The sequence below is a fragment of the Galeopterus variegatus genome, unplaced genomic scaffold (assembly GCF_000696425.1).
Source record: "Galeopterus variegatus unplaced genomic scaffold, G_variegatus-3.0.2 Scaffold243, whole genome shotgun sequence".
Taxonomy (NCBI): Eukaryota; Metazoa; Chordata; class Mammalia; order Dermoptera; family Cynocephalidae; genus Galeopterus; species Galeopterus variegatus.
The window spans coordinates 351,677-378,960 of NW_007726354.1; the positions used below are offsets into that span (position 1 = coordinate 351,677).

At 41.7% G+C, this 27,284-nt stretch overlaps 1 protein-coding gene across 3 annotated transcripts in view; it reads left to right on the forward strand.

The window, feature by feature from the left end:
- PITPNC1 (phosphatidylinositol transfer protein, cytoplasmic 1) overlaps nt 1-27,284 on the forward strand; it is a 262,131-nt gene that overhangs the window by 114,014 nt on the left and 120,833 nt on the right. For all 3 annotated transcript variants that reach the window (XM_008566466.1, XM_008566467.1, XM_008566465.1), the window contains exons 2-4: nt 7,888-8,036; nt 23,584-23,672; nt 24,732-24,739. In XM_008566466.1, the coding sequence (XP_008564688.1) occupies nt 7,888-8,036; nt 23,584-23,672; nt 24,732-24,739 (246 nt within the window). The remainder of the gene's footprint in view (nt 1-7,887; nt 8,037-23,583; nt 23,673-24,731; nt 24,740-27,284) is intronic.

Consider the following 27,284-nt stretch of genomic DNA (forward strand, 5'->3'; position numbering starts at 1 on the left):
TGGCCTTAGCTGATGCTTATAATGTAGCTGTACATGCTGTGTGTTATCATTTTGGCTTTTCGTTCATGAGTCACATGAATTCTTGGGGCTAGAATACCACCCTCAAAGGTGAGTCAGTGTTGGAAAAAGCAGATAAAATGTGCACTCTTACTTTTCATATACAATAAAGAATATTGTTACTGTCCTGTACTTAGTCTCCTAAACGGCTGCATGTACTTGAAATGATTTGCACAGCCTTGCAGCAACCACAGGGATGTAGAGTTGTCCTTGCACCAGCATGAAGCTGATCCCGAGCCCTTCCATTGGAGTTAAGTTGCCCTATTTTTATTTGGTTCAGTCCAAAACTTAGGATGGGTTAAACACCAGTGTACAATGCTGTGTATATTAGTTTGTCACAAAAGGAGGATTTTTTTTGAATTAAATATCGATAACCCAGCTCCTTCTTAAATCTTTTATCAGCTTTTTCATTCCCACACCCTGGCATAATGACACAGGTATTACGTAAACAAGGCACCTCAGAGGGCTGCTTATAAAAATCCAGGAGAAAAGATAAAAACGTGATGATGTGCTGATATCCTGAAATATGAGCTGAGGGTCTGTATTTTCTTTGTAGCATCGGATATTGGTTTTCGTGGTTTATTGACCTGGCAGAGAGACATCTGACAAAACACCTAAGAACTTTACATCTTTAAAAAAAAAAAAAACACCTCTCTGTCTACATAGAGAAATCTGCACATTGAATCACAGAGCTTGGAAGATGCAGGGATTAGCCAGGCATGTCCTTGCCCTGGGCAGAACCCAAATCAGATCCAATCCTTGAAGGTAAAAATACACTCTTTCCCAAAGGAAAAAGATGTTGGAATGAATCTTGCTGTAGAGTCACTCTCGGGCAGAACCCTGGGCTGGAGAGCACCTGGAGGGGGTAGGCCGTGAAATGTGATGATCAAGTCCAATAAGGAATGTGTTCCCATTGACATGGTATAAGGTTGAAAGGATCAGAATGTCTTTGTGTGCAGTTAATCATCCTTTCCTTCTGCCAAGGTCTTTGTCTGCAACATGTCACAGTGAGCACCGTGAACGTGAATCCTCCAGAATTTGCATATTAAAGACATCTAAGTTTAGGGCACGGCAAGCAGACAACTCCCCTAGCATGGCAGGAATCAGGGTGTTTCATGTAATATAGTCTCTAAGGGAAGTCATTTTATATTTCTTCTGTCCACTGGGCTCAACACCTTCAAATAAGCTTCCAAACCAAAGATCCATCAAATAGAAAGGTCCCTGTCCTTTAAAATATTTTTCATAATCATAAAAAAAATTAGATGACCACCTTGAGATATGAGCCATACTTACTGAAAAATGACATGTTCCCGGACTTTTTAAAAAATTGCAATAAAATATACATACCATAAAATTTACCATTTTAACCATGTTTAAGTGTACAGTTCAGTGATATTAAGTGCATTCACACTGTTATGCAACCATCCAGAACTTTCATTATCCCAAACTGAAACTCTGTACCCTTTAAACACTAATTTCCCATTCTCCCTTCTCCCCAGCCCCTGACAGTCACCATTCTACTTTCTGTCTCTATGAATTTGACAGTTTTAGGCACCTCATATCAGGGGAGGTTCCTGGGCTTTTTATAACACCTTTGGAAGGTGTGTAATCTGTCTACTATCTAAAGAAATTTTTACAGAAGGAAAAGATAGTCTTGAGCAGATAGTCAAGTTTTCTTTGGTTTTTGCATTGTACAAGTATGTGGCAAATGCCTTGTGGTCTTATAATTTATAGAACTATAGCATAATAGAGACATGAGCAAAGCAGATTGGCAGGTCCCCATCAGACATGTTGCCAAATAGAAGGAGCAAGAGCTAGGGCAGTTGGTGTACAGTTTTATAATTTGTGGAGCATTTTAATTTGTACGTTTTTTCTCACTTGATTCTCCCCACGCAGATTGGCAGGTCCCCATCAGACATGTTGCCAAATAGAAGGAGCAAGAGCTAGGGCAGTTTGTGTACAGTTTTATAATTTGTGGAGCATTTTAATTTGTACGTTTTTTCTCACTTGATTCTCCCCATGTCCTGTGAGGTATTTTATTAGTCCTGTTTTAATGATAATAAACTGGGCCTCAGATAAGTAAATTGTCTAAAGTTACAAAGCTAGTCAAAGGCAGAAGCAGGACGTTGGTGCCACATTTTCATTTTTTAAATCCCAGTGGTTTCCACTGTGGCACACTGTGAACGATTATCACCTCTCTAGAGGCCCAGGTAATAGACAGTCCTCGGGAAGGGAGGGCTTCTCCGAACACATTTCTGATCACCAGTGCATCTCCTCTCTAGCTTGCAAACACGTAGAAGCTCTTGACCTTGCTCTGACACCTGACCAACCAGCCTCCAGAGTCTTGGTGATGAAGTCTTGACGTGGCATAACGGCCCCACCCTGATTCCTAGTTGGTCTAGATTAGGGTCTAGTCCAACACCGTCCAATAGACATACATGAGTCACAAATGAGAGTCACATATGTAATTTTTTCTAATAGCCATATCAGAAAAAAAGTAAAAAGAAACCAGTGAAGTTAATTTTAAGAATATATTTTAGTTAACCCAGTATATCCCAAATACTATTATTTCAATCTGTAATCAATATAAAAATTACTAATGAGCTATTTTACTTTGAAGGGGAGGGTTAATAAGTCTTTAAATTACAATGTACATTTTACACTTTTAGCAATCCCAAGTTAGATCCTTAATTTTCATCAGTGGTACCCGATTTTTATTTAAATTCCCGCTGAAAAAGTAGATTCGCATACACAGTTTTCAGATATGTGCAAAGGTTTTCTAATAACTGAATCAAGTGCCAGTCTTTAAACTGAAATTCATTATAATTAAAGAAAATTAAAAATTCAATCCCTCTATTGCACAGGCCACAATTCAAATGCTCACTAGTCATATTTAGCTAGTAACTGCTGTACAGCACAGGTCTCAGTAAACAGCTAAGGCTGGCCCAGTCTGGACCCAGTACCAGTGGACTAGAATAGGATTCAGCAAACTTGTTCTGTAAAGGGCCAGATATTAAACTATTTTAAGCTTTGGGGGCCATGTGGTCTCTGTAAAAACTGCTCAAATCTTCTGTTGTAATGTGAATGCAGCCACAGAATGAATGTGCATGGCTGTGTTCCAATAAAACTTTATTTAAAAATCAGGTTCCAGCCCATAAGTTTGCTGGCTGCTAGACCAGAACATTTGCCCCTGTGCCTTAGCTGTGCTGTGGGATTACAGAAAACAGACAGCTCTAGCCTCTAGCTTTCTTAGAGAAGGTTGTTAAAGTCTGGACTCATTGTATCTCGTTCCCTGTGTGTGATTACAATTTTGACACCACTTGGTATGAAGTGGGCAATGGGCCTGTATCCTGCATGGCTTATCTTTCAGACACTCTCTTCAGTGGGCTTCTTGTGCATCATGAAGCAATTGCTTCACTGTGCTTTGAGGTCCATGTACTGAGAGCAGAGAAGGCTGGAAGAACGAGTTTCAGCAAAAACGTTAGTAGTGATATGAATACTGTGGGCAATTCCCAAGAATGCCAAATTTTCACCCTCTGCTCTTTCCTCTATCCACACAGCCAGAGTGAAACAGACAGAAATCAGGCAGGTTTCACAGATGGGAAAATTCATGATTTCACCTTAAATCAGAGGGATGGGTGTTTGTCTGTGCTTATTAGGTTATGCGGCATCTATCCATTTTGATGTCAAAGGCCAAAGTAGAATAAATTCAGATTCTCAACCTGTGGCTTTGAGGTCTCAAGTCCTATCTTCAGGACATAACTCCACCCAGAGTTGGTAATGTTTATAGCAAAGCAGTGGTTCTCACTTTTCATATCTTTGATGTTTGGAAATGGTATTGGGACTAATGGAGGAAGAGAAAGTGGATGGGGGGTGGGTAGGCACCGGGATTGACTGGAAGGAAGGTGACATTTCTGGGTCCTTTAGGGTGGGGGTGTATAGGAAGCTGACCATCAGAAAGTCTGAAGCTCGGTGGTTGGAGGAGGGTTAAGTGAAAATCAGCCATGGCTTGGAGTTCTGTTGAGCCTATAACTTCAGGTCCAGTACTTCTTCAGGCAAAGATGATGTTGAAGGTATTTTTGGCTATCAGTTAATACTCCCTTTCCATGCTCAGAAGTTTTGGCTTGGGGTTGCCTTTTTTAAAATCAAGGATTGAGGTTGAACTGTACTAGGTAACTTGATGGTCCTACAGTTTGCAGAAGTATAAACTAATGAAGCTGCTGGACTTCTCCACACACATGCAACCCCACCTGCCTTGCATTCTGCACCTCTGTCAAATGCACAGCACCGAGAGCAAGTGGGGAGGATCTGGAGCCCCATGATGTTTTTTGACTACAGAGATAATTATTTGGGATAGCTGTTCTGATGATAGCTTACGCGGAGGCTCAGCCTGCAGCGCAGAGCCGTGTCTAATCATGATTGCCTACCATGATGATTACCCAAACTCTGGAATTACAACAATAGATTTTATAAAGTTAGAGCACAATTCCCCAGTATTCTGTATGTGAGCACAGATTAAACAACTTTGATCTTTTAATCAGACATTAGTGACTCATCCCCTGAGACTGCAAAGTTCAGAGGCAGTGGCTTTCTGCCCCCATCCTCATCCTTTTTAAATCATAGTGAGGCCTAGATTTGGTAAAGCAATTTACCTGTCAAAGACATAAAGGCTAAAGTTGGTGGAATAGAAAGAGTATAGACCTGTGGTGTTCAAGTCACAACTTTGCCAGCTAGAAGCTACGTGGCAAGGGGGACGTCTTTAACGTCTCTGAGATGGCATCCTCATCAGTCACTACCTACCTGGCTGAATCATCGTGAGCATTAGAAATGAGTATAAAGCACTCACTTGGTGCCTTACGCTAACGGGCAGTCAATAAAGCAATGCTATGTCATCGTCATCGTCATCATCATCATCATCATCAGTGCTGTGATTAATTCTCAGGCTTGGAAGGCTTCAGAACCCTTCTGGGTCCTCGGATTTTGCAGCCTTCATTTCACATACAAGTTTGTTTGGAGGTGGTGATCAGGGACATAGTATTTTCACTAAATTAGGGTGGAGCTTTGCAAGAAATTAGTGTGAAAGAGGAAAAAAGAAACAGGCTTCCTAAAGATGGAACATTTTAGCCTCGGTGAGCAGAGTCAACGTTTTAATTGAGGTGAAATTCACATAAAATTGACCATTATAAAGGGAACAATTCAGTGGTACCTAGTACATTCACAGTGTTGTGCAAACATCAGCTCTATCCAGATCCCAAACACTTTCATCACCCCAAAAGGAAACCCCCACCTGTTCATTGTATTAGATTGCTAGAGCTGCTGAAACAGCATATGACAGACTAGGCGGCTGCAACAACAGACGTCTGCCAGTTCTGGAGGCCAGAAGTTCGAAATCAAGGTGTCAGCAAGGTTGGTTGGTTCCTTCTGGAGGCTGTGAGGAAAGGATCTGCTCCAGGCCTCAGTCCTTGGCTTGTAGGTGGCATCCTGTCCTGTCTTTCTTCACGCCATCTTCCTCTGCATCTGTCTCTGTGTCCAAATTTCCCTTTCTGGGCCGAGCCCGTGGCGCACTTGGGAGAGTGCGGCGCTGGGAGCGCAGCGGCACTCCTGCCGCGGGTTCGGATCCTATATAGGGATGGCCGGTGTGCTCACTGGCTGAGCGTGGTGCGGACGACACCAAGCCAAGGGTTGTGATCCCCTTACCAGTCACGACAAAAAAAAAAGAAAGGACAAATTTCCCTTTCTTATAAGGATACCAGTCACAATGGATCAGAGCCCATCCTAATGACCTCATTTTAACTTGGTTACCTCTGTAAAGACCCCATCTCCAAATAAGTTCACATTCTGAGGTACTGAGGGATAGGACCTCACCATGTGAATTTTGGGGAAACACAATTTGACCCATAACGTCCATTAAGCAATTTCAGTGTCAGTAGTCTGTTCCTTTTTATGGCTGAATAACATTCCAGTGTATGTAAACATTTATCTCTCGAGCACCAAGTACAAAGCAGCTACCAGGGAAATCTCCACCCGCTGGGCAGCTGAGTACCCTGCTACGGGCTTGTGGGGCCATCTGTGCAAGGTGCAGCGTTGATGTCACAGGTGTAGACTGATCTCCAGTCTGTAGACTTTCATCCTGTCTTCTCCTTGAAAGAGTGTTAGTTAGTCTTTATCAGCAAAAGTAAAAGCAGCCTTGGACTGAGGCAGCCAGGTCAAGCTTCTGAGCCTAAATTTGTTTTTAAAATTGATTTTATCTTTGAGCTTCCTCTTTCCTCTTCCTCTCATCCCCAGCATTCCCCTCTCCCCCCAAGTATGCGTGTGCATGTGCCTGCACGCACAGATACACACACACACACACACACACACACAAACTCACACTCACATTAAAAGCATTTTAAATACAGACAGTCTGGAGAGGGGTGTGGCACAGATAGGAGGCACAGCCTCTTGAGAAGACCCAGCCAGCTGCTCGCTCCCATTGTCATGGTTACTGGGCCTAGTCCCTCAGGCTGGCCGCAGACAGAGCCTTTCAGAGCTTCTTCACACTCCCTCCGGGCACCTGCCTCGGAATGAAAGAGGGACCCTTGGACATGTGTGTCCTCTCAGCTTTGGAACTGACTGCACTGTTGACATACATTTCACTTGCCCCCTTAATTTAAAATATATTTCCCTCTCTTATGCATGTAGATAGGGGACCTGCATCCCTGATGACCTGGGCTCTTTTGGGAGCAACCCAGAATTGTCATTAGCTTGCTGCAGACCCAGGTCTCTTTCCTCCACCCCAGAGGCCTCAGTGACACTGTGTCTGTGTTGGTTCACACCAAATATGTGGGAAGGACCACAGCAGGGTCACACTGTTTTGCCCCCTGACTCCCAGCAGACTCGTTCCTTGTGCAAAAGTTGTTTTACTCCCTTCTCTCTATTCTATCTCTATCAAATTAGTTTTGCCACTTTGAAAGTTCACTAGGGGAAGAAATGCCAGCTGGCCCCAGGGTTTTCAGAGACGCAGGAAGGAGAGTGGAACAGCTCGAAAATGAAGAAAGGACAAAAAATGTTCATATTGTATGTTGCCCATTTTATCATTTTAGTGTAAAGCATGTGGCTTTTGGGACCTGGGTCTGGAAGGCTCCACACTGTAAGTGGAATTTGGATGGAAAGGAGTTAAAGATACCGTAGATGGTCCTCAGGATGAACCAGGCTTCTGGAACACAGAGGGTTCTTAGCCTTGGCTCCAGTCGTGGCAGGGCCTGGGCATCTAGAGCTTTAAAAAGCTTCCGGGTGGTTCTAGTGTCCAGGCACCTTTGAGAACTGCTGTTCCAGGGGTCAGAGGCCTCCAGGAGAGTTGAGCATTTTGAGGGAGGGGATGGAAGAAACAGGTGATATCGAATCCTCTGTGCCCAGCAAAGCTGCTAATTAGGCAGAAAGCAGGGACAGAAATAACACACCAGGGGCTCTCTTAGGCCAAGCCAAGTAGGACTTTAGTTCCATTTAACCCTGTATGGTCAGAAAGAAAAGGGAGACTCCAGTTCTCCCCCTTCCCCGCCACTGCCCAGGGGGTTGGTCGGCTGCCAAACCTAGAGCCCGCCAGGCGCCCCGGCAAGCGCGTGCCCAGGTGGCGCAGAACGTTGGCAGGAGCACGCCGCTCCCCTGCCCCTCACACCAGCTCTCTTCCTGGCTCCCAAGGGACAGTGGCGTCGGGCTCCTGCGGCTGCTTTCTTTTCTCAGCAGAAAGTGCTGATGTTATTGGTTGCTGCCTGCGATGCGGTTGGGGAAGGGGAGTGTCACGGGCAAGCTGTGGGGCTGACCTCTCTGTCCCTGTGTCTGTGTGTTTTGTAGTACAAAATCGGACAGCTGTACATGATCAGCAAGCACAGCCACGAGCAGAGCGACCGGGGAGAAGGGGTGGAGGTCGTCCAGAACGAGCCCTTCGAGGACCCTCACCACGGCAACGGGCAGTTCACCGAGAAGCGGGTGTATCTCAACAGGTGAGTCCTGGCAGCCGCGTGCCCCATGGGCGCCCCCTCCTACCTGAGCCCGTGGTGCGACCGAGGTAGACGTAGTGAGTGTTTGGGATGAAACAGCCACTTGGAAAGTTGTTACATCCACCCTGTACAACTACCAGTCTCGTTGCTTCCAAAACAGAAAATCCACCTTGCATTCTGCAAAATGGTCGTCAACTGCATTGTCATTAGGAGGAACGTTCGTCTTACCTCTGCCTCGACTTTGATGACATGTTAGGATGGAATCTGATCTTAAGAATTCAAGGCCTTTGTCTTCTCCCTTCTTCAGTGTTAGCTGTAGGAAAGAAATGGCTCTGTCTATAAATTGTAGAGACGTGTGCCTCTGGGTCTTGACTTAGTAACATTTCTACTTGCTGCCAAGTGACCCCTCAGGTTTCTGCAAAGGGAAATAACAAAATGAACAATTACCTGTGACCAAAGTGCTATGCGATGGCGAAGGAGGCTTCCATGTCTCAAGTGGACCCATTCCTCCCATGGTAGAGGCTGTCGCTCTCCTTGTGGAAGCGTAAAGCAATGAAGATTACAAACCAGCACCAATCAAGACCACCACTTCCGCTTTTGAAAATGAGAGTATATTCTTTAATCTCTTGCTACTTTCTTACCACTAACAAATGGCATAATTAATTATTAGGGCTTTTCTGATCTTCTCCCCACCCTCTGTCCCCATTCAGCCCATCTTCCCTAATTTCTTTTCTGGGTCAGGATATTTGTAGTTAGATGTCATACGAAATACATTTTATTGAAATTAACTGTCTGCTCCAGCAAACCACTCTTATATTAGCCTTTCCATGAATACTTTTAGCCCTACCTTGGCCTCCCCGATTGGCCTGTATGTGATTATTCAGAAACCGTTTCCAACATACTAGCTGGACATTGCCCCAGCTCATCCATGGACACCTGAGAATATTTATCCATTCTCAGGGCCTCGGATGTGGTCAGACAATTCTGAGAGGATCCATATTTGGATTCCACTGTTCTCATATTGGCTCTATTCCCGGCAGGCTGAAGTGGACTCTCTCTTGATGGGAAGCTTTGGGTCCTGTTACTGGGGTGTATGGAAGTTTCCAAGGCCAGTATCCTGACAGTGAAGGCCTTGGGCTGATTAAACCAATGCTTTTTAATCTGCCCAAGGATGCAGTACCAGGGAATTCCTGAGTCATGATTAAATGCAAATAAGACCGATCCCATTGATCTATTAGTAGCTGTGAATTCCCAGGATTTGGAACCAGTTCAACCTTCAGCTAGCTGTTGATTTGCAGGGGTGACTAAGCTCTGGGTCTGGCCCGGGGTTGGCTTCCTTACAGAGACAGGTCTCTTGATGTGCTGCTTTGGAATTCTTAGTGTGGAGGGTGTAAATCAAATATTGAGCAGGTTTCTCCTCAGGGATCATCTCTGTAGAGCAAAGAGAAGTGAGGGAGAAACAGGAAAATAGAAGCCTATGGAAAATTCCACTTCTTGGCAGACGATTGCATTCTCCCATGTTATTGCCTGGGGAATGTTCCCTATGTACCAAAATCAAAAAGAATTTTAGAAACTTTATAACTTTTGCTGAAACAGAATAAGAAGTATCCAGCTGTCTCTCATGTTTGTTTTATCTTATTATATTTATATGATATTTATTTTAAAAGAGAGTAATACACATTACGAAGAGGGAAATTTGTTATAAATAGAATATGTGGACTTCCACTAATAGTAACTAAAAAGATTAATGTGGACCCTCCCTCACTTTATATGACAAACACAGGATGAAATATAACAATATAAAGCTGAGCTCAAAACAAAGGGAACTCCTCACGTGCTAGAAATAAAGAACGGAACTCAAACCAGTGGAAAGCAGACCAGCTCGTACTAGGGAAGCCATCAAAATTGAGCGTAGGCCCTGACATCTAGGGGCAGAAGGTGTCGTGCCCATACGGGGACAGGAAATGTGGCCTGGGACCCACATAAATGTGGAGTTGGATCTGAAGATCAGGCTTTAAAATTGTTTTTGACAACCAAGGGCTGAGAGAGGTTACTGCTCAGAGACTCACATTGAAAGAACTGCTAATGGATGTGCTTTAAGAAAGAGGAAACAGCCCAGAAAGAAGGAGGGGATTATCTAGGAGTCCTAATAAACAAAGAAATTGGTAAACATCTGGGCAAATCTGAATGAGCATAGAATGTTTTAAAAACACTAGTAATGATTAATTGGGGTGTATTCCTGAAATCTAAATAATAGACAACAATAACACAGAAGATGGGAGGGTAGTAATTATAGTAAAAAACACTCTAATGTGCTAATATTGTTTGGGAATTGAAGAGAGAAGTTGATTGTTTTAGATCTTTTAAGACAAGTGTGCATATCCAAAATGTAAAGTAACCTCTGAAGGAATAATAAAACAATATATGACTTATAAGAGCAAACTTGGTCAATCCACAGAATGCAGGGGAATAAAAAAGAGAAGCCTATAAAAAGCACAGTAAATAGAAAACATAAAATTTTATGGTAAAATAGATTGAAATGTCAGATACTCACCTTCCCAGCCACTTTTGCGGCGAGGAATGTCCATGTGACTCTAGTTCTGACCAATGAGGCTTAAGATTTTCCTCCCTGATAAAAAGAGAAAGATGTTCAAGGGCTCTTTTTCCTATTCAAGAGGGGCACAATCTGCTTATAAGATACAGGGAGGGAACAGAGGGTGACTGCTGGGAAGACAACTAATAGTGCTACCACATGACCCCTGATAGCAAAACTGAGCAATAATAGTACAGAAAGGAAACTTACAGACCAGTCTCAGTTAAGAACATGCACACTAAAATCCTAAACAAAACATGAGCAAATCGAATACCTCAGAGCTTAATAGTAATAATAACAATATATCATTCAGGGATAATCAGATTTATCCCTGAAATTTATTGTTAACATTTAATAATCTTTTCTGTGAACTTGTCCACAGTAAAGTCAGGAGCCAAATAAGGATCCCTGTTATCACCACTTCTAGTCAACATTGTGTGAAGGTCGTAGTCAATGCAATAAGGCAAGAAGATTTATCCCTGAAATTTATTGTTAACATTTAATAATCTTTTCTGTGAACTTGTCCACAGTCAAGTCAGGAGCCAAATAAGGATCCCTGTTATCACCACTTCTAGTCAACATTGTGTGAAGGTCGTAGTCAATGCAATAAGGCAAGAAAGAAAGAAAGAAAGAGGAAACAGATTATCTGCAGATGATATGATTGTCTAATGGAAATTTCAGACATTCCAGACAGCTGTTAACATCAGTATGAGAATTTAGCAAGATTGCTGGGTATAAATTCATATCAGAAAATCAATAGCAATATTGTACAGCAGGAACAATAATTAGGAAGATATAATTTTTAGAAATTCCATTTACAATAGAAAAATAAAGGTATCTGGTAACAAATCTACAAGATATGCAAAATATTTTTGGAGAGGTATAAAAATCATTTGTGGAGGGAATTTTAAAAGCTGTAGACAAATGGTGAGATATACCATATTCATGGATAGGAAATGCTATATTATAAAATTGGCACTAATTCCCAAATTAATTTATAAATGTAATGCAAATCTAATTAAAATGTCAACAGTGTTGGTTTTTAAAAAGTAGAACTGGAGAAGATAATCTTAAAATTCAGATGAACAATTTTGAAAAGTTGAGTAAGTAGGAGGGACTTGCCCTACTAGATATCATGGCATTCTATAAAGTTACAGTGATTAAGGCAGTGGGGTCCTGGAGCAGAGTTAAGAAACTCATGGAACAAAATAGACCCAAAATATATATCCAAGCCATTATTAATGCTTTGTATGTAATAGAGCTGACATAAGAAATTAGCGAGGAAAAGATGAACTCTTCAGTATATAATGTTGGAATGACTGGGTTTCCAATTAGAAAATCATCAGACCCCTACTTCACACCATACACAAAAATAAATTCCAAATTGATTAAAGACCTAAATGTGAAAAAATCTAGAAGGAGATATAGATAAATATCTTTACTATTTAGAGAGAGGAATAGGACTAATTACACAAGACATAAGAAAAAAGGCTGATTAATATTACTTCATTAATATTAAGAGCCTCGGACTCTTAGCAAAAGACATACATAAAAATATTTTTTAAAAAACCTTTGCATAGCAAAAGACACAAAAACTAAAAGAACTACCTGGAAGAAAATATTTGCAATGTATATATAGTCCGAGGACTTGTATTCAAAACAACAACAACAACAAAACTCTTACAGGTCAATTTTTTTTAATTTGAGAAAAAAAAGGCAAAATTATCCAGCTGAAAGATGGGCAAAGGATTGAACATGTAATTCGGAGAAGAGGAAATGTGAATGGTCAAAAAATATATATAAATGAAAAAATATGAATATGAAAAATGCCCACCCTACAAAAAGGCAGGAGAAAACAGATTAAAACCACAATAGCATTGCCTTTCACACACATCAGATTGGCAAAAATAAAGAAGTCTGGTAATACTGGGGGTTGAAAAGAAAGTGGGAAGACAGCAACTTGCTTTCTTTATTTTTGTTTTGTTTTGTTGTTGGCATCTGGCCAGTGTAGGGACAAATTCACTGTCAGTGTTGGTGAGAGCTGTAAACTGATGTCACCTCTTTCGAGAACAGCTGACAATAATTAGAAAAGTTGGAAACATGTATTATTTCCACTTAACAATTTCTAGGTAGAACCCTACAGAATTTCTTGCACTGGGCACAAGGAGACATGTACTGAAAGATTAATTCTAACACTGTATGCAATGGAAAATAAATGGAAACAATCCTAATACCCGTGAACAGGAATACATTACGGTATACTCGCATGATGGAAAATTCCACAGCAGTTCAATTTAATGAGCCAAATATATGTTGATATATTGCAAAGGTGTAGCATAATGTGCAATGGGTAAATTGCAAAAAACAAAACCAAAAATATATGTGTACATACACATATAGCATGATGCTTTTCATATAAATTTTAGGAATATACAAAATATTACTACAGTTATATATAGTGTTTACAGATAACTATGTATGTGGTAAAAGCATCATAATATGGACAAGCCACCCTCAGGATAGTGGTTACATTTAGGGAGGGAGGGGACTGAGTTGGCATGGGAGGAAACGTTACTGTACCTGTATCCATAATATTTTATTTCTATTCATATTTTTAAAGGCAAAAGATTATCACTAATATAGGAAAATGTTGATTTGTTAAGTCAGGGTGGTAATGTTAAAATTCATGGAACTGTACACCAAAACTGATCAATTTTACTGTAATTTAAAAATAAAATTTAAAATATTTTATAAATTCTGGGTAATAGATACATGCCTATCTGTTATCTCTCTCTCGATTTTTTATGTAATTGAAATTCTCTGTAGCTAAACATAATATTTTAAAAGTGAATTAGGTGGAGAAATACAGCCTGGTTGTTGTCAAAATTGGGCGAATTTGTGACTGATTAAATAATCTAAAAGAAACAGATAATGGATATTGTCAGCTAAGAGAGAAAATTCTACGGGAGCGCCTCTGCGCTTCCCAAGCGGCGCACTAGTGCAGTGCGCCACCGGGCCGGCCCCTAATGATATGTATGATTTAGAAATAATGTGACTTAGAAGTTCGAACTCAGCCCTAATGATTTTTTTTTATTTTTTTTTTTTATTTTTTTTTTTTATTATTTTTTTTTAACCAGTATCTGCCTAAATATCTAGAAGGTAATCCTTTCCAAACTCTTAAGAAACCCACTTAGGGAGGATAGTGAGTTTAAAAGACTGAAAGAAGATCCAGAAAAACTTCTGTAGTTTGGAATTAGGGGTCATTTTCTATCAAGATGAAATTAAATAGGGTCTTATCTTTGGATCCAAAAATACAAATTTTACAAGTATGGGATAAAGATTTATAACTTTGCAATGGTATGTTTGAAAGAAATACAGTGATTTTGCCTTTTTTTTGGCAGGGGTGGGGGGGATGGCTGGTACAAGGATCAAACCCTTGGACCTATGCAGAACCAAACACCTCCACTCTGTCTCCACCGCCCCTCGCCTCTGCTGCTCCAGCCATCAGCATCACAGCTACCATGGGTGGATCAGAGTTGTCCCGTTTTTCTTTTCAAAATCCCAAACATAAGCATCCCATCGGGTTCCCAAGCCCTGGATACCAGTGGGTGGGGAGAGGAACTTCCAAACTGTTTTCCAAAGTGGCTGCCTCTTCTTACATCCCAACATCAATGCATGAGGGTTCCAATTTTCCACATAATCACTGACATTTGCTACTGTCTTTTTGATTCTAGCCATCCTAGTGAGTGTGAAGTGCTATCTCATCTCTAATGACTAATGATGTTGAGCATCTCTTCATGTGTTTATTGGCCATTTGTATACCTTCTTTGGAGAAGTGTCTATTCAGATCCTCTGCCAATTTTCTAATTTGTCATAATGTCCTTTTAAAATCCCATTCATCCTTTTAGTACTTACCTCTCATTTCCCAGGGATTGTGGGGTTGCTTCATTCCCTGACCCTTCCTCTAGCATCTGAAACACTGTTGGGCACACAGAGCATTTTGGTGGTTGCCTAAAACATTTGGTACATTAGTGCTAATACAATAGTACATTTGATGGTTGTCCTTGGGCCTTTGATCCAGCTCAGTTAACCACATAAGTGGTATTTCTTGGCTTGTTAATAAGACAAAGTCCCATAATCATAAAAGAAAACCAAACCCATTGCTTTGTAGTCATAACCTAGAGCCACCTGAAGTTGACTCATGTCTTGCATGCATAAGTCATGACTGCATGTTGGAGAGGCTGCTTCATAATTGTCATTCATTATGTGAGTTATTTGTTGAAACCCCCAATGTGCAACAAATTATGCAGGTATTGGAGAGAATCCCTTAAGAAGCAAGACATGGTCCTTGCTTTCTGATCAAGGTAGGGTACAAGTCAGGTTGGTTCCAGCATTTGTCAGACCTTCTGTCCATTTTGTGAGTGTCCACAGGGAAGTCCTGAGAGACAGATTGGCAGTAGCTAAGATGTTCCCAGTGCCCATTTAATAATGTACACAGAGAAATATCATTGTCCTATCGACCTGAATTTATGAGCTGGCAACGTGAGTAAATTCTCATCAATCTATAAGGGAAATCAAATCACATTCAGAAACTGCTTTATTGATTTATTACCCAAAGTAACTATTAGAGGCACTGGAAATACTCAAAGTCTACTCTCCAGTTAATGTGAAAATCAGAAAATTGCTCAATGAGGAGTTAGATTCAATAATAGTTACTGTCATCACTAAGCAAAGATAGCCCAAACATCCATCTGTCGATGATTGGTCCATGTATTAGCTTGTTTTCTGTTGCATATAGCAGAATACCTGAAACTGGGTAATTTATAAGAAAATGAAATTTGTTGCTTACAGTTTTGGAGACTGGGAAGTCCAAGGTCCAGGGAGCACATCTGGTGAGGGCTTTCTTCTCGGTAGGAACTCTCTGCAGAGTCTCATGGTGATGAGGGCCATCACATGGCAGGGATGGCAAGATCACTTTCATGTGCTCTCCTTATAAAGCCACCAGTCCACATCCGTGATAACACATTAAACCATTAACCCATTGATCCATGAATGGGTTCATCTCTTCATGAGGGTCTAGTCCTCACGATCCAATCACCTCTTCAAGGCCCCACCTTTCAAGTATGATATTGGGAATTAAGCTCCAACGTGAGCTTGAGGGGACACTTAAACCACAACGGTCCTTAAACTTCAGCTGGTATGTAAGTTATCTATGGGGGATGAGTGGGAGATAAGCTAAAAAGGCAGTGTGAGGCTATTGCAGTCAAAGTTCATAGTTGCCAGCAAAAGAGACTGAGTATGTCTAAAGCAGAAAGAACATTTCATGGAATGATGTTAGAGACCCACAGAATTATCTGGAGGCTTAAGAATGAGCAGGAATCAAGGTGGCTCCAGAGAGCCAAGAGCCCAGTGATGACAACCATCTTTATGCAGAACCAAACACCTCCACTCTGTCTCCACCGCCCCTCGCCTCTGCTGCTCCAGCCATCAGCATCACAGCTACCATGGGTGGATCAGAGTTGTCCCGTTTTTCTTTTCAAAATCCCAAACATAAGCATCCCATCGGGTTCCCAAGCCCTGGATACCAGTGGGTGGGGAGAGGAACTTCCAAACTGTTTTCCAAAGTGGCTGCCTCTTCTTACATCCCAACATCAATGCATGAGGGTTCCAATTTTCCACATAATCACTGACATTTGCTACTGTCTTTTTGATTCTAGCCATCCTAGTGAGTGTGAAGTGCTATCTCATCTCTAATGACTAATGATGTTGAGCATCTCTTCATGTGTTTATTGGCCATTTGTATACCTTCTTTGGAGAAGTGTCTATTCAGATCCTCTGCCAATTTTCTAATTTGTCATAATGTCCTTTTAAAATCCCATTCATCCTTTTAGTACTTACCTCTCATTTCCCAGGGATTGTGGGGTTGCTTCATTCCCTGACCCTTCCTCTAGCATCTGAAACACTGTTGGGCACACAGAGCATTTTGGTGGTTGCCTAAAACATTTGGTACATTAGTGCTAATACAATAGTACATTTGATGGTTGTCCTTGGGCCTTTGATCCAGCTCAGTTAACCACATAAGTGGTATTTCTTGGCTTGTCTTCAAAAATGCTGGTTTCAACTGGCATCCAGGGAAAGGAGGCAAGATCCTAATCAAACTCCAGAAGAGTGATTCTAAATGAAACCTGTCACCCAGAAACACATGAAGGTGGGCTTTTCTTTTGTTACTTTTATTTTCACTTTGTCCATAGCATCTCTCCTGTTCCTTCCCACTGAAGCCCAGGAGACTGTCACCCAGAAACACATGAAGGTGGGCTTTTCTTTTGTTACTTTTATTTTCACTTTGTCCGTAGCATCTCTCCTGTTCCTTCCCACTGAAGCCCAGGAGAAGAGTGAAGGCAGGGGCTGGGAGTGGAGGGTGCATGGGAGAGAAGATGGAGTCTATTTTTAGGCTTGTTTTTCAGTCATGAAGTGTTGCGTTCTTCACCACCAGGGCTGCTGGATTAATTAGGCTGTGCTGGCAGCTGCCAGTCAGGGAGGACTGCCAGCCTCCAACGGTGATTCCCCCTCATGTCTGAATTGCTCTGCACAGAGGGAACAACATTTTTCCCACTATGTGGCCCTTGCCTTCCACAACAATCTCTTGGCCTCTGGTGGCTTTGGGTAGGAGAGAGTAAGGCTTGCATAAGTCATAAACCGTTTTTAACTGGTCATGTGAAGCCACCAACTGGTCCCTTTACCTAACAGCCCTTTGGTAGAACCTCGTTGCTGCAGCTTGGGTCTCTCTTTCCCGTGTCCTCTTCCTCTTCTCCTGGTACTCCCAGATCTACTGAGCACATCAGTCCCATTCCCCAGATCTTCCCCAAAGCAGGTGCAGTGCCCAGCGCTCGTGTGGCTTTGGGAGAGTCCACTGTCCAGGCAGCAGGTGTTGGCAAAAGTGTCAGAGCCATTCATTCTGACCTAATAGACTGTTTCCATGCTATTTTCAAAGAATCTTCATGGTCACACACACACAATCTTCATTCATTCAAAAAATATTTATTGAGCCCCTGCTGTGTGCTAGGCACCGTTGTAGGTACTGGGGATACAACGGTGAAGAGAACAAAGATCCTGTCCTGGTGGGTCTTGCATTATAGTAGGGAGTGACAGACAGTGCACAGTAGCCATTACAGATAAGAACACCATATATTTCAGAATATATAATTTTGTACATTCCATATAAATATATTATTTGTTATATTATTAATGTATATAGGGAAAATGTATGCATATACACACAAGGGTACTTCAAAAAGTTCATGGAAAAATAGAATTAGAAGATAATAGAATCTTTCCATGAATTTTGGAAGTGCCCTTGTGTATTTCAGAAGGTTAGTGCTACGGGAACTAATGAGCACGTGAGGGGCTTCCTCTGACACATCTTTGAGTCCTTGCTATTCTGTTCTGTCCCCATCTCAATACTTAAGCACATGCCAGGACCCCTGCCTTCTGCTCCCTCAACTACTGCCACAGGAAATCATAGAAACAGAATGTTCAGGCCTGGTTGGGATCTTAGAGAGCATCTAGCCATGCAGTTTTCTACCTTGGTTCTGCCCCATTCCTGACAGGTGATGTTGACATAGGTCCCCTGGTAGCTTCTCTGTGCACTGGCCACATTCCCCTAACGCTGTCCAAGCAGAGCCTTCCAAGAAGCTGCAGGCCCCTTTTGCCGGAATTTGACGCCACCTGTCTTTTTAAGTAGGGAGGGTGGTGATGGAGTCTCTGTGTCAAGTTCAAGGAACTCAGTTTCTGGACAATTCCTGTGGGTGCCTCCCACAGATTTTAGCTCTGGTCTGGAAGCTCTTCTCAACTCTTTACTGCCATATAAACAATTTCGTTAAGAGACAACTTAAGACCAGCCAGATAATCATTTAGAAGAGTAAGCAAATGAATCAGAGCAGCTGGAGAAGAAATTTAAAGACCTCAGAAAACACTGTATGTAGGACTAGCTGGTTAGCTCTGTTGGTTAGAGCATGGGGATGTAACACCAAGGTCAAGGGTTCGGCTCCCTGTATCAGCCAGCACCCCCCCCCAAAAAAAAACATATGAAGAACTGGATTGAAGCAATCGATTACTATCGAATAATTGCCAAATGCCAGGCTTTGGTGCAAAGAGGAAAGGAAAAGTCAGAGTATTCCTCCTGGACTAGTGGGAAATGAGGATATGAAGGTAGCAGAGTCCTATTTAAAATGAACTGCAGTTATCTGAGCATAATCTCAGTGCAGAAAGTGACAGGTTTTAGGTGTGCTGTTCAGGAGATGATCCCATGACTATCTTTTCTGTTGGAGAACGTTTAAGTCCAAAATTTCCAGTTTTGACTCTCATCATTTTGACCCCTGTTGAGAAAACAAAATGAGACTCCATTTAGACTACACTTGTCCTAAGGATATTCTTGGAGCAAATCTCAAATGAGCATAAATTGCAATGTAAGATTAGATACCAGGAGGAATTTTATGATCATTTGGATTGTAAAGTGCCAGAAGCTTGTAATGCAGGGAACGTTCAGGTTCCAGTTCAGGAAGCTCTTTATGAGTAGGTAAACATCCTTAACCTGAGACCAGTGCAGATTACCTTCTTATCAGGTCAGTGGTGATTTAAGGAACCTCGGGGAATATAAGAGATTAGAGACAATCTGCCACATTTCTCAGCCTTGTTACTGTTGACAATTTGGACTAGATAATTATTTGTCGTGGGAGGCTGTCCTTTGCATTGTAGGATGTTCAGCAGGATCTAACCTCTGCCCACTGGACACCAGTTGCAGCCCCCAGACCTCATCCCAGCCCAGATGACACAACCAAAAGTGTTTCCAGACATTGCCAAATGTCTCCTGGGAGGCACAATCTCTTTCTATTGAGAACCACTACTCTAGGGTGACCAACCATCCCAGTTTGCCTGGGACTAAGGAATTTCCCGGCATGTGGGACTTTTGGTGCTAAAATCAGGAAAGCCTGAGGTATACCCAGACGGGTTGGCCACCTGGCTGTGTCATGGATATGTCCTACGGTCATGCACCACGTAACGACATTTCGGTCAATGACACTCCACATATACAACTGTGGTCCCACAAAATTATAATGGAGCTGAAAAATTTGTATCAACTAGTGACATCATAGCCATTGCAACATAGTGCAACACGTTGCTCATATAGGAGCAGTAGACCATATCATACAGCCTAGGTGTGTAGTAGGCTACACCATCTACGTTTTTGTAAGTACACTGTGATGTTCATGCAATGACGAAATCACCTAATGACGCATGTCTCAGAATGGATCCTGTCATTAAGCAATGCATGACTGTGTTTCATACCAAAGCTTACAAGTAGTGACATCATAGCCATTGCAACATAGTGCAACACGTTGCTCATATAGGAGCAGTAGACCATACCATACAGCCTCGGTGTGTAGTAGGCTACACCATCTACGTTTTTGTAAGTACACTCTGTGGTGTTCATGCAATGACGAAATCACCTAATGACGCATGTCTCAGAATGGATCCTGTCATTAAGCAATGCGTGACTGTGTTTCATACCAAAGCTTACAAGTAAAAAAATCAAACATTTTACAAAGTCTACCTTTGGGAGTCGTTACAGAGGCATCTGGGGGAACATGATGCAGGTGTGGTATCATTCCACATCAGCACATTTTTGGATTCTAGAAAGGCTTTAGAGTTTTATCCCTCTTTTTTCTTGTCTCTAAAGCTTGAGCCTTAGCAAGATGGGCCGTTGGGAGGTTTGATCCTGGCCCATGGACAAAAGGCTTGGTTCACACTTGCCACCTCTCTGGAAGAAAGGCTCTTGTTTGACACCTGGTAGTGAGTTTGAGCGACAGACATTTTCTTAGAATTGTAGGCTGGGTGACAGTATACATCATGAAAGTGACAGCAGCAGTGGGGACTAATTTAATTCCATTTTCCTTTGCAAGCCCTGATAAATCACTGCTGCAGGGAAAAATAAATTTTACTTTCTCAGACAAAAACAATTCCAATAATGATGTGCTCTGAGGTAAATTGGGGAGAAGGTCTATTAGTGGGCTTCAAAATATTTAAATAGCATATCATGGAACTTGCTGCAAACGTCTCCTGCGCCTGGACCAGTAAATGACTTAAAGCAGAAGGGCCTCCTTCCTAGACTAATTAGAAGAGTCACATAAAATCGTATGAGCCATCTCGGCTAAATGACTGTGTTAATTTTTAGGGCATCTTATTGGAAAAGGTAATTGATTATAGTGCTGCCCATCCTGTGTGCGTTAGTGGATGAAACAGTGAAAATAAAGATTCTAGAAACTGGAGTCCTGACTATTTATATACAAATAGGAAAAGTCTCAACATGAATGGAAAACTGCCAGGGTTTTTCATCTTCCTCCCAGAAAATGATTGTTGCTTAGGAATGTGGCTCTGCTGGGAGGCTTTTTAAATGCTTTAGAGAATAAATTATGGGTTGAGGGGGGAACTTGGGTCCCAGAGTGCTCCATAGGAGGAGCCCAGTGAATTTGAGGAGGTGTGCAGTATAGATGGAACCCCTCCCTTCCCACAAGAGGACGGTGGAGCACGGCTGTAATGCTGTAGGGAAACGTGCACTTTGTTTGAGCTCAACAATGCCTTGCTTACGTTGGGGAGATTCTCCAACCCCATTTTAGTCCATTAAAAGCATAAGAAAACCACTTGCTTGTGACTAAAGTGCACATCTTCCTACACTATGCATTGGCATATTGCTCTGGGGTGTGGGGACACAGAAGAAGGAACCCAGGGTAAGTTTTCCTAGTGACCATTTCCAGCGAGCAAGCCAGTGCGATCTTCCTGCTTTCAACAACAACCTCCTTTGCACTCCAACTTCAGTGACTGATAGAATAAAATCGTCAGAAAAAGCTATAAAAACCCCTGTCTGGGAGCAGCCCCAGCCTTTTGAGCAGTGTGAATGTAAGGTAAATGAGCAGTTACTGCAGAGATGATTTTATAGGAGTGAAAGATTCTGCAGGGGAGCAGCAAGAGGAATTGCTAGGTGAATGAGAAGCTGCTTCCACCATCCCTCACAGCCCACCTGAGAATCGTGGCCTTCTCTGACACTCACCAGCTTTGTGGGGGCTTTGATTTCCCCATTCGTTTTAACTCTGATGAACAGCCCGGTGCTTTGGGTTAGGTCCGGTCAGCCTTTGAAAATACATATTTGTCTTTTCCAAAGCCAGGCCTGGATACTGTCAGAAATAAGAGAAACAATTTGAGATGACATACAAGGTACACAGGATCTTACTCGCTCTGGTTGTCATGTGAATTCCACATGCAAGAGGTGTTTGGGATTTGGGGTTCTGAGAGCTTGACATCTCCCCTTTCCTAGCTATATCAGCTTGGAATTCGAAACTGCTTCTCGATGCTCTTTTTTTGCCAACATGCAGCCCTGAGGAGCTGACAGTCGACGTCATCTCCCTGGGTCTGATGCTAGACATTTACGTCCCAGATGCTTAGCAGTAGGCACCAGAATAGAAAAGAAGCAAAATGGCAGCTCTGGAAAGACAGAAAACACCTGGTTATAGTTCTTGGGAGAAATAAAATCATGTTATAAATTTATTTTAAGGATCTCAAGATGAAATCACCCTGGATTGGGTGTAGGCCCAAATTCCAATGACCAGTATCTTATAAGAGAAAGGGTATATATATCACGATATATCTATCAGGAGAAAATCATGGAAGATATTTGAAGAAATAGATAATATTATATATTTAAATACAATATGCAAGGAATTCTCTGGGCCTACACTCTGCTACAGGGTTTGCCTCTGAAGGAAAACAAAACTCCATTAGTGTTTGGTTTACAAACGACCCTGGGACCTGTGCCATTTGAGAATTTGTTTTTTGCCAATGGCTGCACAGACCCTTGCTCCAGAGGAATGGCTCTGTCATTGATTGGTTTCCTAAGGCTACTGCAACAAATTGCCGCAAGCTTGGTGGCTTAAAACAACAGGAATTTATCCCCTCGCAGTTCTGGAAGCCAGAAGTCTGAAATCAAGGTGCTGGCGGTGTTGGTTCCTTCTGGGGCTCTGAGGGTGAGTCTGTTCTGTGCCTCCATCCCAGACTCCGGCAGCTGCGGCAATCCTTGGTGTTCCTTGGCTTAGAGATGCCACACTCCCACCTCTGCCCCCGTCTTTGCAAGGCCTTCCCCTCCGTGTGCTCTGAGTCTCAAATCTCCCTCTCCTTTCTCTTATAAGGATATCAGTCATTGGAGTTAGGGCCTAACCTCTGTCCAGGATGATTTCATCTTGAGGTCCTTGACTTAATGTCATCTGCAAATGAGGTCAATTTTCAAATAAGGTCGTAGTCACAGGTTCTGGAGGTTAAGACAGGGACATATCTTTTGGGGAGGAGACATTCAACCCACTAGAGTCATCAAGGAGCTGTATTTTGTTCCTCTTCATATCTTTAAGTTGCTGTTCTCTGTTGCTTTTGTCTGTGTTCAAAATGTGGCTCATTTTGAGTTACTAGCCTGAAGCCCATCTCTAACATTTGCCTCTGTCCCCTCCTCTCCCCACCCCCATATTTGGGCTTGAACATCCCTTTCTATCACTTGCACGACTCCACTCCTAGGAGACAAAGGCCGTGCTGGCCCAACCCTCCAAACGTGGCGCCCCTCTCCTCCCCCACCCCCTAAATTCTCATCTTGCAGATCCAATCAAAGAGGGCAGGCCTACAGTCCTGCAGAGCCCCCATCAGGCTCTGTCTTTACACATTTTGAAAGCACATGAATATACACGGGAAATGATTAACTATGGTAAAGACCAGAGAGGTGGGGAAGGGCTTGCCATGCAGAGAAGAGACGCCTCGGAATTCCTCTGATTTCTCTAGCAATTTATCCACAAAGGTGTGGTAGCAAGATGAGAACCTGAACAGACTCTAATTTCCTTTTTTCTTTGTTTCTTTCTTTCCTCTTAGCAAACTGCCTAGTTGGGCTAGAGCTGTTGTCCCCAAAATATTTTATGTGACAGAGAAGGCTTGGAACTATTATCCCTACACGATTACAGGTAAGTCCTTGCTTCAACCCATCTGCCACGTGTAGTGATTGCAAGGGCCATAGTGGAAGTCAGATTTCACCGACGGAGGCTTGATTCTCCAGGCAGGGTGTTATGGGCACCCTGTAATATCTCCCTCACCCGTTGCTTTCTTGCTTCTATGTCATCAAACACTCCTCCTAACACTGACACCCAGGGATGGCGGGGGTGGGAGGGTGAATCTAATGCATTCCACCTTCCTTCTTAGAGAGATCGTAATGAATAACTTATGGAGAAGAAAGGTGAAGATCTTTTTAGTGACATTTCTAGGGGTTTTATTAGCTTTATTTTTCCCTGTTTCCTCAATAATCCCCAAGTAATGTGGGGGTATGAGTTGTCTATAAACAAGTTGTTTATTTTGACTTGTTTGTTTTACTGTCCCCGCCCCCCCAATATTTGACTCTACTTTGTGTGAAAGATTATATTGGGTCTCTCTGCCCCAAATTACTTCCTTTAATATTGGATAATATGAAAAACTTTAAGATCACTTTTCCTCTCACTTGTAATGCAATGATAATAAACTCTCTGTACTGACTATTTCGGTAGAAACTGGCCAAAAAAATTTAGAGGGTTTGGTTTCTGCCCTCAAACACACTAAAACTCGAGATCCCATTTCAACATCATCATAACAGGCTCTACTTATTGGTTTTAAAAGCTGCTTTTCCACTTAAAAGAATTCCTTTGTGCTTAATGAAATGCTCTACTGGAATTACTAGTCTTTAATTCTGCTATGATAATGCCAACTCTTTGGTTTTTAATTAGACGGAAACCTATAGGCTAATTAAATTTTGTCTTACTGTCCTTATCTGCCCAGCCACAAAAGCATCATACGAAAGTGTTTCAGAGCCAAGAGGGAGACATTCAGTATTTATGAAAGTTTAATTTTTGGAAGGTTTCTTTACCACGTGTTTAATAATTAAAATTTACCAGTATTTGTTGTGTGGTTTTATATTGCACATAAGAATGGTCTAAATCATCATTTTGTCTCTCTTTTTTCTTTCCCCTCTTCTCCACATGAACATCTGGAATCAGAATACACAGTAAGTTTCATTTAATTATTTTAAAATATTCTGTCTATGATCAGTGGAGTAATTGGAATGTCCCTTGTATTACTCATCTTATCAATGTAATAATAAAAAAGAGGAATAATTCAGAATCAGAAATATTTAAATGTAGGCCATTATATAGTAATATATAATGCAATAATTGGAATGTTCTCATTTGTTCAAGAATATGAATGTTAATTTAAAGTGCCTTGATAGTCACTTTATATAATTAACTTTTGCTTATAATTTTTAAATAGCTTGACTGCTTTATTGGTGGTAGTTCATTATAATGGAAGAACAGTTTCTCGTAACCCAATATTAAAAAGATGACAGTGTTTATTGATGAAAGGTGGAGCTTATACTCACAGGCTGTGTCCTGATCCTTTACCAGAGAACCTTGAAATTGGAAAGACATACGAGGGTGTGCAAGCTATTCTCTGTGACTTGATAAAATTATTTAATTTCTTCCCATCCTAAGAGCCTCTAGAGTCAGTCATTATGTACACTAAAAAAAGAGACTCTATAATACCATTGTGTTGTGATATTTTCATTGGGATCATTTCCCCAATGGCCAACAGGTCAAGCTATCATAACAAGAAAATAGTTAATAAGAGCTGAGTTTTTGGTTTCAATCACAGCAGCCAAAGGAGAGAGAGATGGTGAGAGAAATGAAAGGAAATATGCATTGTGTTCTTGCCATGAGCATGGTACCTGGCACACTGTAGGTGCTCAGTAAGTAGTTGTTGAATGACAGAATGCATGTGGGAATAATAGACAGACAGACAGACAGACAGAGCCAACATGGGTTTTGGGGTCAGATAAGCCCCAGGTGCCCTGTGGCATTGCCACTTACTGGCTAGAGTTCCTCAGCAAGTGGCCCTCCACTACCAATCTTGAACTCACGCTGATCCACATTAAGTTCTTATCCCTGAAGAATTTTTTTAAAAAGAAAAATAGGAATAGTATTCAAAGTTTTTCATAAAATTAGATCTATTTCATCTAAAGGACTTTTGGTAATTATATCCCCTCATCTTGGGTATTAAAATGTCTTTTCTTTTATGAAATGATAGAAAAAATGTAAAGCATTTGCCCCTAATGTCCCTAACTTCGAAAAAAGAGGCAATTCTATGGCAAAATACAGATTCTAAATTTCAAAAGTCAGGAACCACTGCTCTCCAACAAGCAGCTTAACTTTTCTGAACTTGTTTCGTCTTTTCTAAAACTGGGGTAATCCCTCCTTCCTAGAGCTATTAGTAGAAGGATTCAATTATATAACATAAGAGTTGGAGAACTTTTTCTGTAAAAAGTCATATAGTAAATATTTTCTGCTTTGTGGGTCATATAGTCTCTGTCACTGCAAAAGCAGCTCTCCTAGAGCTATTAGTAGAAGGATTCAATTATATAACATAAGAGTTGGAGAACTTTTTCTGTGAAAAGTCATATAGTAAATATTTTCTGCTTTGTGGGTCATATAGTCTCTGTCACTGCAAAAGCAGCTGTAGGCAATATGTAAACAAATTGGCATGGTTATATTCACCCAGGCAGCAGGCCAAATCTGGCCCCCTGGCTAGTTCGTCCACCCCAAGTCTAATGCACAGAAAGCGATTAGCACATTTCCTGTACACAGCAGGCAACTAAAGGGTTTCCCACCATCAGCACCACCCCCTAGTTCCATTGCTTCTGGCAATTGCATAGCCATCAAGAGGTAGACTTTGGAATTGGTCGAATCCTGCCTCCAATACCTATTAACAGTCATGCAAATTATCTCCCTTAAGCCTCCATTTCCTCCTCTGTAAGTGGGGGAAATGTAATAACTATCTCATAAAAGTCATTTGAGGATTATATTAAATAATCAATAAATCTTAGCCTAGTGCTTGGTGCATGGTAAACTCTCAGTACGTGTTCATTGTTATATATCAGGCAATGCTAGAAGCTACGATCCTTAGAATGGAAGTTCTGTGGGGAAAGGAATGGGAATGTATCTTAGTGCCCTTCAATGCAGACTGGCCTCCAGGTATGAGACTGGAAAGTACTAATTGTATAGGAAATTATTTTATTTTATTGATATCTGATGCTATCCCACTTCTCTGAAAGTTTGTGCTTGGATTCGTTTGAAATATAATCAATGCTTCTGTGAACAAGAGAATTCTTGTCCATATAACTACACAAAGGCAGTTACTGGCCTGGTGAGTCTTAGAATTGGGTCACCTTGATTTGACCCCAAACCAGTGGCACGTATTTTCCATAAGCTCATGACACTACCATGCAATGCAGAGTTGATAGGTAATATTAACAGAGAAACCAAGTCAGAAAAATGTTTAATGATTCTGTGTTTATTTTTTAAGAATGTATGGAAGTGCTGAGGTTCTGAAAACGGAATGCTAACTGTTGGCCTTGACCACGCCATCCTCATGGGGCCGCACAATCCGAGGCAGTCCTCCAGTCGAGCCTTTCAGGCCAGTCTCTGTGACTATGGGCCTTGGTCTCCTGATCCAACCTCGGTGTGGGGAACAGAGGATTTCTGAGGGACTTTTTGTCT